Source organism: Syngnathoides biaculeatus, chromosome 8, assembly GCF_019802595.1.
Source record: "Syngnathoides biaculeatus isolate LvHL_M chromosome 8, ASM1980259v1, whole genome shotgun sequence".
Lineage (NCBI taxonomy): Eukaryota > Metazoa > Chordata > Actinopteri > Syngnathiformes > Syngnathidae > Syngnathoides > Syngnathoides biaculeatus.
Genome location: NC_084647.1, coordinates 7057614 through 7069406, shown reverse-complemented (window position 1 = coordinate 7069406; position 11793 = coordinate 7057614). Strand labels below are relative to the sequence as shown.

At 44.3% G+C, this 11793-nt stretch overlaps 1 protein-coding gene across 2 annotated transcripts; it reads left to right on the top strand.

The window, feature by feature from the left end:
* Window positions 1-254: 254 nt before the first annotated feature.
* On the top strand, window positions 255-11654 carry taf15 (TAF15 RNA polymerase II, TATA box binding protein (TBP)-associated factor). 2 transcript variants are annotated; one of them, XM_061828524.1, is made up of 16 exons: window positions 257-418; window positions 1111-1144; window positions 1237-1270; window positions 2815-2905; window positions 2977-3049; window positions 3183-3325; window positions 3404-3599; window positions 6952-6986; window positions 7503-7535; window positions 8609-8718; window positions 8875-9004; window positions 9095-9190; window positions 9267-9336; window positions 9412-9497; window positions 9571-9712; window positions 11238-11654. In XM_061828524.1, exons 1-16 carry the CDS (start codon window positions 409-411, stop codon window positions 11275-11277), a joined length of 1323 nt encoding a protein of 440 aa, XP_061684508.1. In that variant the 5' UTR covers window positions 257-408; the 3' UTR covers window positions 11278-11654. The 2 variants fall into 2 exon arrangements, with proteins under 2 accessions (XP_061684509.1, XP_061684508.1); XM_061828525.1 differs by lacking the exon at window positions 6952-6986 and having other exon boundaries at window positions 255-418.
* Window positions 11655-11793: the final 139 nt, after the last annotated feature.

Below are 11793 nucleotides of genomic sequence, written 5' to 3'. Positions count from 1 at the left end.
ATTGCGAGTGCGGCTGTTTGTCTCGATGTGCCCTGCGATTGGCTGGCGACCAGTTGAGGGTGTGCCCCGCCTCCTGCAGCTGGGATAGGCTACAGCACTCCCCGCGACCCTTGTGAGAATAAGCGGCCGAGAAAATAAACGGACGGATGTTTTAAGAAATGATTTGACGATCCGCGGGGATGTAGCACTCACTTTCTGACAGTAGGTGGCGGTAGTAAAATGAGCATTTGGACGTGCGACGCTTGTCTGTGGCTGTAGTCGGAGAAGAAGAAGAAGAATCAGCCGCTTCATAAGGGAAGTGAAGGCGCAGCAGCACTCGATCGTCTGTCGCTGTGTCACAATCACCGGGGGATTTTTTTTTTAACGGATTCTCAGGAGAAGCAGGCAATCTAATTTTAAGACGGCACAATGGCCACCGGTAAGAATATTCCCCAATCTCCCGTAATTCCGTAAAAATCCGGTTTGTTTTTGGTTCTTGTGTCTTCGAAATGAAAAGTAAGCTAGGAGCCGCCTGCTCACCGCGAGGAGGCCTCGCGCCGGGGCCCCGTCTACGTCTTGGATGTGTGTTTTTAAAAATTCCGAACTACCGTACCTCGACTTCAATGCTGCCCGTTCAGAACTTTTGATTTTTACCACAGCAGTTGAGAAGTTTGGCGTCGTTAATGTGTTACAACCCGCCGTTTTCTTTGAATTATGAAGTCGGCCCGCTAATGTCGGTTTTCGCTAGCTAGCACAGCCTCAGGCTCGGTTTGGTGTGCATGTTCGCGAACGTCTCTTTGTTTATAACGCGGCCGGTGTCTCCCGTTTAAAGTCAGCACACGTGATTCCTGACCTGCTTATCCCCACAAATATAAGCCGTTACGTTCCAACCTACGCATCCGGAATTAATTTGCAGTGCTAAGTTTGTTCGAATTGGTTCCTTTTAAGACGTCAACGTTTGCGTTGAGCCAAGGTTTAGTCGTAGCCACATTTGACCGCCATTTTCAGCGAAACGACGCGAAGGCGTGTTCGGGCACGTGCCGCTGTTTTACTTGAAAATCCAGATTTCTTTTTTGTTATATTATGAACGAACCGTATTGACATGTTTAACTTTTTTTTTTTTTCTTCCAGATTCGGGATATGGACAGCATGGCGGCTCACAGAGGTAAGGTTCTTCTTTGAGTGAGCTCATCATTCCTATAATGGGAAAGTTTCAATATCTATAAAAGTAATAATTTGCTTTCTCTTTTCTTCCAGTTACGGTTCTTATGGTGGTCAACAAGGTGGTCAGGTAAGATCTGTATTCACTTATTTGTTATTAGTTGCAACTCCAATCATGCACCTTGTGGGGATAGACTAATTATTGGCGCTGATATTTGGCGTATAAATCCATTTTTCATTCTAATCTGAATTGCAATCAGAGATGTATTTATAACTGGGACATCTTCAGGGACACTTATTTAAACTTGCACTTTTTGAGCTGCGTTGAGCCTGGGATTCTCTCTCGCTTCTCATACAGTGCAGACACTTTTTCATTGCGATGCTTGTTTTGCCTCTTGGCATTATTTTTTCTTGCTGATCAGTTTGTTTTTCTAAGAAAACATTTTTGAAGCAGCGACTCTGGGATACTTTTAAACTTGTGGGCTTGTATTTTCTTTTGTGTGTGAATGAGTTGTTTCATCATTACGTTAGCATAGCCTACTACTTAGCAAAAGTCTGATGTTGGCAACAAGACCAGCTGTCAAGATGTGTTTCTTTTCTATTGCGTATTATCACAGACTACTTCAAAATCAAAACTCCGTCATATTGACGTCTATGTGGATGTAAATGGACAGTCGGGGAATGAAACCAGCTTTAACGATGTCTCACAATGGTGAGCAGGGGTGTGCTAACAGACAACCACTTGGCTCAACACCGAGGACAGATGTGGACGCTGGAAACAATAATTTTCTCAATTTTCTCGATTTCATTGATCTCCTAGCAAAAGTGCAAGGTTTAGATGCTGAGGTTTTTATAAGAGAATCTCTCCCACTTGTACAATCTGGAGATGAACGTTTCTCGAATTGAGAAAGTGGCCAAGCGAAATGTGTACTGCGCCATCTGTAAGTTTCATTGACAATTTCCGTGTTTTTTTTTTTTTGGGGGGGGGGGCGTTAAACATCTTTGCAAAGCCGACAGTTTCTGCCTAAATAGATAAGGAGTTAATTTAGTGGATGGCAACAATTTTTACTGTACGTCATCCGCGACCCTGCAGAGAAAATTGTTTACAAAAATCAAGGACGAAAGGTTGCAGTTCCCAAACAATCGGAGGAACAAGAGACAAGATGAGACAAGGTACGCACAGGCGCATTTGGGTCATCCAAACAATCAGAGGCGCAAATGACAAATGGAGTGTGCCAGCGCTTTAAATCTCCCACACCTCTTCTTGCCCCATTGGAGGCATCCACACTTGAGAATTTCCCCTCTCTGACTCAGACAACCAATCAATCTACACTAGATGTTGAATCCCCCTTTTCTAGCCTGAATGCAATGTTGGATAAGCTGAAGACTGTCATCGATGGCGTCCAGGCTATATGGAACCAAGATCGTTTTCTCATCAACCCTCACCTGAACCCACCATCTGCTCAGATGCGAAAGGCCCCTCCGCCACCCCTGTAGATTCTCATCTGTAAATCTGACTAATAAGTGCCGGGTCTTTTCCAGTATAACACAAACCCCTATGGCGATGACACATTTTTCATTCATGTAATTACAAGGGATAGGACAAAAAAAAAAACTGGAGTTACCACCTTAGTGAAGATTAAAATCTGTATTTTATGTGTTCTTGCTTTTTAGAGCTATGGTCAAGGCCAAGGAAATGGCGGAAGTTCTTACGGGGGCCAAAGCTATGGTGGTTATGGTAATCAGCAAGCTGGGGCTACGCAAGGTGAGGTATAATGATTGGTGTGAAAACTGTATTGATTTTGTAAAAGTCTGATAGTTTTGTTTTTTTGGCAGAGGGCTACAGTCAGTCTCAGGGAGGCTACGGGCAACAACAGTCCTATGATAATTACGGACAGGAGTCATCTAGGTGAGCCTGCTAATTACAGTTATAGTTGAACAAGATTTCCTTTGTTTTATTTTTGTCTTATGCCTTTATGGTCCCTTTCCTCCCATTACACAGTACGACAAACAAAATCTTGTTAATTTGTGTCACGGTACAGTGAAAAGTCATATGGACAACAAGCATCGTATGGCGGCGGTGGTCAGGGACAAAGTGGAGATGGCTTTGGCCAACAGGGATCCTACGGTGGTCAGGGCCAAGGCGGCGGCGGAGGCGGCGGCGGTTACGGAAGATGGAGCGAAGGTCAGCAGCACTCTCCGGCTCGTCTCGGCGCCAAGAACATCGGACCTGATTTGTCCCGTCTTTGTCGGAATGCGATAGGCGAAAGCGGCGGGCAGGGTGGCAGGTTTGGCCGCGACCAAGGAGACCGGCCGGAGGGAGGCGGCGGTTACAGAGGCCGAGGTCGCGGCGGCTACGACCGCGGCGGCTACGACCGCAGTGGCGGCTACGACCGTGGCGGCTACGACCGCAGTGGCGGCTACGACCGCGGTGGAAGAGGCGGACATCCTGGTATGGGGTAAGTTGCACAGTGCCACTGCCCCTAAGGTACTTTTGTTTTGCGAATGGAACATGAGTTTTTTTTTTTTTTTAAATCAAACTGAAAACCAACAGCATGCATAACATACTATTAATATTGCCGTGACTCGATACAGGGGGTCAGTTGTAAAATAGGAAGTGGCATATTTGTTTGAAGAAAACATTTACTTGTCATAAAAACAGTTGGACAATCCAAAACGAAATGTGAATTACTTTATCGCGTGATGACGCGTTATTGTGTTGCTGTGTAAGCTAATTTTGCACAGCAAACCCGACTAAGCAATAAATGAAATGTAATCAAACGGGAATATGGTAAGTATGCGGTTAGTGTGTACATTTTCGTGCCATTCGTGTCCTGGAAATGTCGCACGTCGCGACAGTCGTTAACCTGACCCTCTGTATTCAATACCTTTTGCAAAGGTTAAATGGTCACTTCACACTCATAACTGCTGACTTTATGTATTTAAAAACTATTAAACCGGTGTGGGTGTTGTCATAATGGAGATGTTTGTTGAATCAATGGCACAAACACTACAGCTTTAAGTAGGAGTTGTATCAATGTAGAATCATCATGCCTGACATGGGGGAGGGTTTCACACGTTCTCCATTTTAAATGCTCAATATTTTATTACACAAATGTTTGAGGATAAAAGGTCAAGTACTTTCCTGCAAGTACCGATGGTAAATGGAAAGATGCATGTGCTATATTTGCATATAATACAAGAATGCACACTTTTCAATTTTATTTTTCCCTTGGACCTTTTTTCTTCTTTTTTTTTTTTTTTTTTTTCAATCCAGTTTCATTTCTGTGACGCAACAATTTTTTTTTTTTTTTTTTTTTGGTAACAAGGTTTCTACTATGTCAGCAATTTCATGGTCTATTTTTTTCCATGGTAGAGAACCCGAGTCACATAAGCAGTTTAAGCCTTCGTTGGCTGTCAGCAATTGGAGATGAGAAATGACTATTTATCTGATTACATTTTTTTTTTTTTCAACATCATCGGTGTGTTGCAAGGCAAACACTCATCACGCGAATACACGACAAAGACGCAGGTGTGAGATTTTCGCAAATAAAAAAAAAAAAAATTGCACGGCCAAGGAGGAGCGTTAACATGCCAATAACTAAGCCTTTCAAGGTTCCATTGAATCTAGAGAGGAAGTGTGTGAAACACTTTGGTCTGTCCTTGTTCTGAGGATCATGTAGCTTTTGAACAAGGGACTCTGGGCCGAAACGCTGCGGTTAGACCTGGAACGACGTCGGCAGCTGCTTCGCATTCAACAGGTTTCATTCAACTATTGTAATGTTTGACAATGGCCAACATGTGTGTTCTGTTAACATGGATCTACATTTTATACTACAGGTGTTGACAGTGATTGAACTTTAACAAGGACCTCAGTTAAAGGATGTCAAAACCGCACTCAGTGGAAGATTGCGTATCAAGCCCTTCTCACCAATTTGGCCCCGCACATTAAAACACAAATTTGACTGACTTTGTCATTTCAACACAATCTATTTTTTTTTTTTTTTTTTTAATGGAAAACTGCAACAAATATCAAATTGGTGAAACTCATGGTTCAAGCAACTTGTGATAACAGTCTTCACTCGTCTGCCTGAGTCTCAACTACCTGGTCATCTGTCCAATGATAAGGCGTTAAAAAAAAAAAAAAAAAGGAAAGAAAGCTTGTGGTTCCGATTTCCTGACCGACCCTATAAAATTCCCGCCAAACTTAATATTTTTACGCCACGTTATGAACGTAACATGTACCGTAATTCCTGACCTACAAGTGCACCTGGGTATGAGCCTCACCCAGTACATTAGTAAAGGAAATACCATTTTGGTATATACATAAGTCGCAAATGGCCACATTGAAACACGGCATATTTACAAAGACAGACGGTACACAGTTTACCGCTAGTGCAGCGCTAATAGGGCCGATAAAAGTCAATTCCTCGGCACATATATTCCACAATTCTCACTCTTACCTTTTCCGCTCGAGTGCCGCCTTGCGGCTGTTGGGGGAAAAAATGCACAAATTAGCCGCATCATCGCATAAGTCTCTGCTTATAGGCCGGAAATGATGGTAGTTACTTCTCCCGGCTTGGTTCTCCACAGCCACGTCTGCATTCATGGCACGGCCCACGCGTTGGCTGCGGTCGTGTTTGACGGTGTGGCCGTGTGCCACTTCCTCGCGCGCACTGCGCCATCTTGTTGCACCCGGATTACGTTGTGCATTTGCGGCTGGTTTTTCATGCCACTTGTTGCCAGATCGTTGCGTGTGTTCACCAGCGTCATTTAGCATAACCGCCTCGTCCCACGTCATAGCATTCCTAAGCCATGTCAGGTTACGTTTTCATGTTTCGCCATTTACCATTTTTGACGTTATTGCGCGTTTTTCGGACCAAGCCTTTAGTATGGAAGTAAATTAGTGCCACCAGGATTTGAATTTGAAATGTAAAGTGGTCACGTTTTCAATAGTTGCTACAATTCGCTGTCTGAAATTCAACCGGCTAAAATTTGCGGTCTGACATTCAGTCTGTGCCACCAGCCAGGGTTACTTCAGGTCAGAACCAAACAGCCAGTCAATCCAGTTATGCTTTCTTAGAATGTAAGCATAACTGGATTGGCTTGGTATTCAGTTCTGAGCTGAACTAACCCTGCCTAGTGGCACAGACGGGGAATTTCACACAGCAAATTGAATTAACATTGAAAAGTTACACTAAAATACAACTATTGAAAATGTGATCACTTTACATTTCAAATTCAAATCCTGGTGGCACATATTCCATACTTTTGCCTTGTGATCTTTGTACCGTCGACCTGTTGGACTTCCTTTTCGTGTTTGATCTATGCCTCGCAATAAACCTTCCTAAAATCCACACTTGCGTCTCTGGGTCCTACCCGCTACCTTATTTGTGACAAAATTAAGTTTATTTATCATCTTTGCTCATATTCCAGGGATTGATGTGCGACGCCATCATGAATTTTGGTGTCGTCATGCACGAGAGAGCGGGAATTAACGAGAACTGACAAAAAAAAAAAAAAAAACAAACAGCGGCGCCGTGTGCTGGAGACTGGAGTAAAAATATTTTATTTTTAAAATCAAAAAAAAAAAAAAACGACCAACCCTAGTTCTGAAACACAGTAAATCGGAACCACAAGATTTTTTTTTTTTTCCGCCTAATTGTCAAACACTAACACTCCTCGTGTGAGCCATTTCCACCATAGTCACACATTCTGGCAGGAGTGCATACTGGTGGGATGTAGGGGAGCTTTGAGCTCTCAGTTGGGGACAAAGGAAAAGCCATCATATCTCCAATTTTTCCTCTGCAGAGGTGGTGACCGTGGTGGCTTCAAAAATTTCGGTGGTAAGTGACGAGCATCAGAACTGTGTCGATGGGGGAGGAAAAAAAAAAAAAACTTGTTAGCGCAAAAATGGGGACAAAACAACTCTGACTGCCACCAATTTCATGGCCAGATCGCAAGGGATTGCACTTACTGTGATTCGGATTTCTCTTTAGTCTACAGATACGGTAGCAGAGATGGGGCCTGAGATGTTAAATAATGGTAATGGTTGCATGAAGACCAGGTTTTATTATTAACATGGCAGGTGTTCCCTGGATCAAAAGGTAAAACTTTCTAGAACTTGAAAAGTTGGTGGTTAAGAAAAAAACCCCGCAGTGAATCTCTTCTCGTCGAAAGGTGACTCTGAAACCTTCGGTATGAAAAGTTGAAAACCCCTAATGCAGAGCTGTAAACATGGACTTTCTTAAAATTTTATATTCTTATACTCTGCTAGGATGTGATTTATGTAGTGTGAGATTACAGAATTGAAAGATCCCTCCCTTGCTCATGTCCTCTTCGTCCTCTTACCTGTTTTTCAGGCTCTCGAGACTACGGCTCAAGGGATGAATCGGGTAACTATCAAACGGTCGTCGATGTTATGATCTAGAGCTCGTGCACCTGCGGCCTAAAATCACGTGACCCCCCCCCCCCCCCCCCCTTATTGCCGGTCAAAAAAAGCATTGTTGCAAGTTAATTCCGTTGAGACGAAATGAAAATACATCTTACAGCACGACATTCAGAGTTTTGTCTGATACCGTTACGAAGGTACGTGGAAAAATGAGAGACACTTGACATAGAGGATCCATATTTAATGCCGAAGTTGATGTTTTTGTCGATAAAGTGGACTGTTAACCCGCTTCCGCTTGTCTTGGACAACTCGATATACACGCGTATCTGGTGAGATTTACACAGAGAGGTATGAAAGCATATAAAAGTCTGAACGCATACAAATGCGTAATTGTTGGATCTGTTCTCAATCAGGAATAAATCCCAGATAGTGATGGACCCGCCCAGATTTTTTTCAATACAAATACCAATATTTAAATAAATGACCCCTGGTTTTGCACAAACTCTCCTTCGTTAACTATGATTGGGAAGGGGGGGGAAAAAAAGGACAGGGAGTCGGCTGCTCCGTACACTGAAGCGTATTGCTGCCACACACAAACCTCTGCGACAGACAATTTATTTTCTTTTTTTAAATACGCATTGTTCTCAAATGAGGCATTATTAATACTACTTAGTCGTTTGAGATTGAAATGAAGCGATCGCTACACAGGCGTGTGTGTATTTTGGTCGGGCACCATCCATCACGTTTAATTTCCGAAATCCATCCATCATTTCTGGTCTTTTCAGCTGTTATGCTATAGAATGATCTCTTTGAATATCTTGTATCTTCTGTTGTGACAACCAGCAGCACGACAGGTCTCGGGTATTGTGAATATTCTCCGGTTCAATGTGGAGCAGCTCTTGTTTGACCGGCAATATGGCGCCGTGAAAACGGTGACGTCACGTGCGCGAGCTCTATTGATTGCACTGACTCCTCGCTATTAAAGATCAAAGTTACTTGCAGTATTTGGATTTGCTTTTCAGACTCTGTCGGTTCGTGTGCGCATTATTGGTGATTTCCCCCCACTGTCTTCCACAGGTGGCGATCAGGACAACTCCGACAACAACACCATTTTTGTTCAAGGCCTGGGAGAAGAAGCCACGGTTCAGGAAGTCGGCGACTTCTTCAAGCAAATTGGCATTATTAAGGTATTGAGTTGGTTGTTGACGCTGGATAAAACCGATGTCATCTCACACAGTCTTGCCATATTAGAATATGAATGAATGACTATTAGAAGCACTTGAATACAAGAAGACGCACGAGCGTACCGTGGCAATAGAATTTGTGAACTTCGCCATTCTCAGGTGAACAAGAAGACCGGCCAGCCGATGATCAACCTCTACTCTGACAAGGCCACCGGTCGGCCAAAGGGCGAAGCTACAGTCTCCTTTGATGACCCGCCTTCTGCCAAAGCCGCTATCGACTGGTTTGACGGTAATGGCGTTCGCGCACAGGCCAGCGTATGCAATGTTTGCTCATATTTCCGTCTTTGCATTTTCTGACTGATCCCGTTTGTCGTCGCAGGCAAAGAGTTCAACGGCAAACCCATCAAAGTGTCATTTGCCACCCGCAGAGCCGAGTTTACACAGAGAGGCGGCGGACGAGGGGGTGGACGAGGAGGTCGGTTGGTAGAGCTGGCAACAAACGTTTCGCAGGTGGACCTTCGGTGTTCATATTTCCCCCCGTATGGTCTCAGGTTATCGAGGTCGCGGCGGTGGAGGTCCTAACTTTGACATGAAGGGAGGAGACTGGCCTTGCCCCAACAGGTTTGTCTGCGATGGACAACACGTGAGCGCACAGGATACGAATATCTCATTTCCTCTGTTCCATGTCGTCTTCAGCTCCTGCGGCAACATGAATTTTGCGCGCCGACAAGAGTGTAACAAGTGTGGCGCCCCCAAACCCGGAGACTCGGGAGGATTCGGAGGTGCCGGCGTCTCACTCGCAGTCGCGGGATGCATACACGTGAAAAGTCGACCCTAAATCGATTTGCGTTGCAGACCGCGGCGGCAGAGGTGGTTACGGTGGCGACAGAGGGGGTGGATTCCGCGGCCGCGGAGGATTCCGTGGGGGAGACCGAGGCGGCTACGGTGGCGACCGCGGCGGCGGAGGATACGGAGGGGGGTACAAAATGGGAGGAAGGTTGGTATCGTTTTCCCTTTCACCTTTGTTGTTTAACCCTCTGTTGACCCATGTTGCATTTTTGCACATGGTACATTCGCGCCCCCTTTTTCCAGTTTACCGACTTGGCATTTGCCGTTATTGACCAGTGTCGTACAATTTCAGATAACTTGGAACCCTGCTTGGTTAACAGAGGGTTAAAAACAAGATCCATTTTTTTTTTTTTTTTTTTTTTTTAACTGGTATTGAACAACCTTACACAAAAATTTTAATCAAAGTGAATGAGTGATAACTATGGATACCCGATAGTGGGATATCATAAAATTAAGAGCATCAATACCGTTGCGGTCTTGTCTCTGTACAAAATATTGAACCGCTGTGTTTAAAATGTACTTTTGGGCCGGGCTGCTCCAGCCAGACTACAGAGCTTAACTTCCTCGTGAAGAGTATAAGCGCACCCGATTGGACAATATACCCGACTTGCTGACTGGGCCACATGAGCAAAAAGGCTGCATTGTATAGCGACGCAATCAATTGTGTGAGATCCACCTTGTTGTGTGTGCTGGCCTCCGTCCAAGCAAGCGCTGACCAGTGGCCCGCCATTAGCTGCTAGCGGACCTCCACTTTGCGGGTCCGAGCGCTCCCCCGTGCTGAAAAGTCTCCTTGTGATTAATGCGCATGCGTTTCTAACAGGGGAACTCTCGGTACGTACCCGACGCTTACTGGGAAATTGCCTGCTTTTATTCCTCCTACAGAGAGGGAGCTAACATACGTTCTCTCCTAACCTAACCTTAAAACAAATCGTCTTTCTGAGACGTCCATAATGTCACGCGTGAATTTAGACTAACGTCCACTTTGTTCAAACCGGCAAAATACGACGAGGCAGCTGTATTGCGTTTATGAAAAATTTGATCTCGCACACGTCAACACAAACACGATAAAATAGCGAACACAAAATGGCCAACGTTGAACGAGTGTTCCCAAGCAAGCAAATGTTCGTCCCAGCGGGTGTTCCAGGTTGGCGAAAGTTCCAGCCGGTCCAAAAAACGAAAGGCGGGCGTCGGTGTGGTTTCGAAACATTTCACACACATACACACAGACGACAAGTTGTCGAATGGCACACGTTGAAGCACGGGTGGGGATGTTTCAGACCGGCCGGAAGTTTACAAAATATACGCGCATGCGCGTTAATCACAAGAAGACTTTTCAGCACCGGGAGCCCTCCAAGACCATCACACCGGCCTTTGGCGGCCGCCACTGGGAAGCCCCACTACAGGCACCACTGACCACTCCTCCTCGAAGAGATGATCAGTCAAATTATTTTAGCAGATTGTCTTTACTGGTACACTCGTTTATGGCCACTTGACGGGCTTTTTGAAAGACCCAGTGGTGTTTTTCAAGGTGGAATTTCATATTAAAAGCAGCTTTTTTTTTTTTTTTAAACAATGTTTGGAATGCAAAATGACTTTTTAAAAATTTTTTTTTTTTTTTTTTAAAGTTTTCCGTTTGTCTTTCAACTGTATAATGCGAACGTGATGTCTTTCAGAGGTGACCGGAGGGATGACAGGAGAGAGCGGCCATATTAAAGCGTGGAGGAAGGCGCACGTCACTCCGGCCACGAGAGTCCAGCTGACTTGAGAGCTTTGTCAAAGTGGGATAAAACGGACATTTTGACTTGTGCCCCTTTTTTTCATAGACTGCAGCGAGTCGTGAATATTATTCCATCTATAATGCGAGGCAGTTGGTATTACGACAAGGACTCATTAGCTATGGCATGTGCTCAGATGGGTTTGTTTTATTTCTTTGTACATCTTTTAATTTTTTTTTTTTTTTGTCCTACTCTAGGTGAAGGTGTGTGGTAGACTTGGTACCATTGTTTTGTATGAATGGAATAAAGTGCTTTACTTTGTTTCTCTTCGCCCCTCCCCTCCCAAAAAAAAAAAGTATTAAACTGTGATCTTTATTTTTGTGTTCTATAAGTCATTGTTTTAAAAGGGGGGGGGGAAAGGATGTTGAAATGTAAGAAAATCAAAAGATGGACAATTTCATATAAAAAATTTAACTGTAATTGGATGCAAAAAAAAAATTCTCCTTGTTGGATT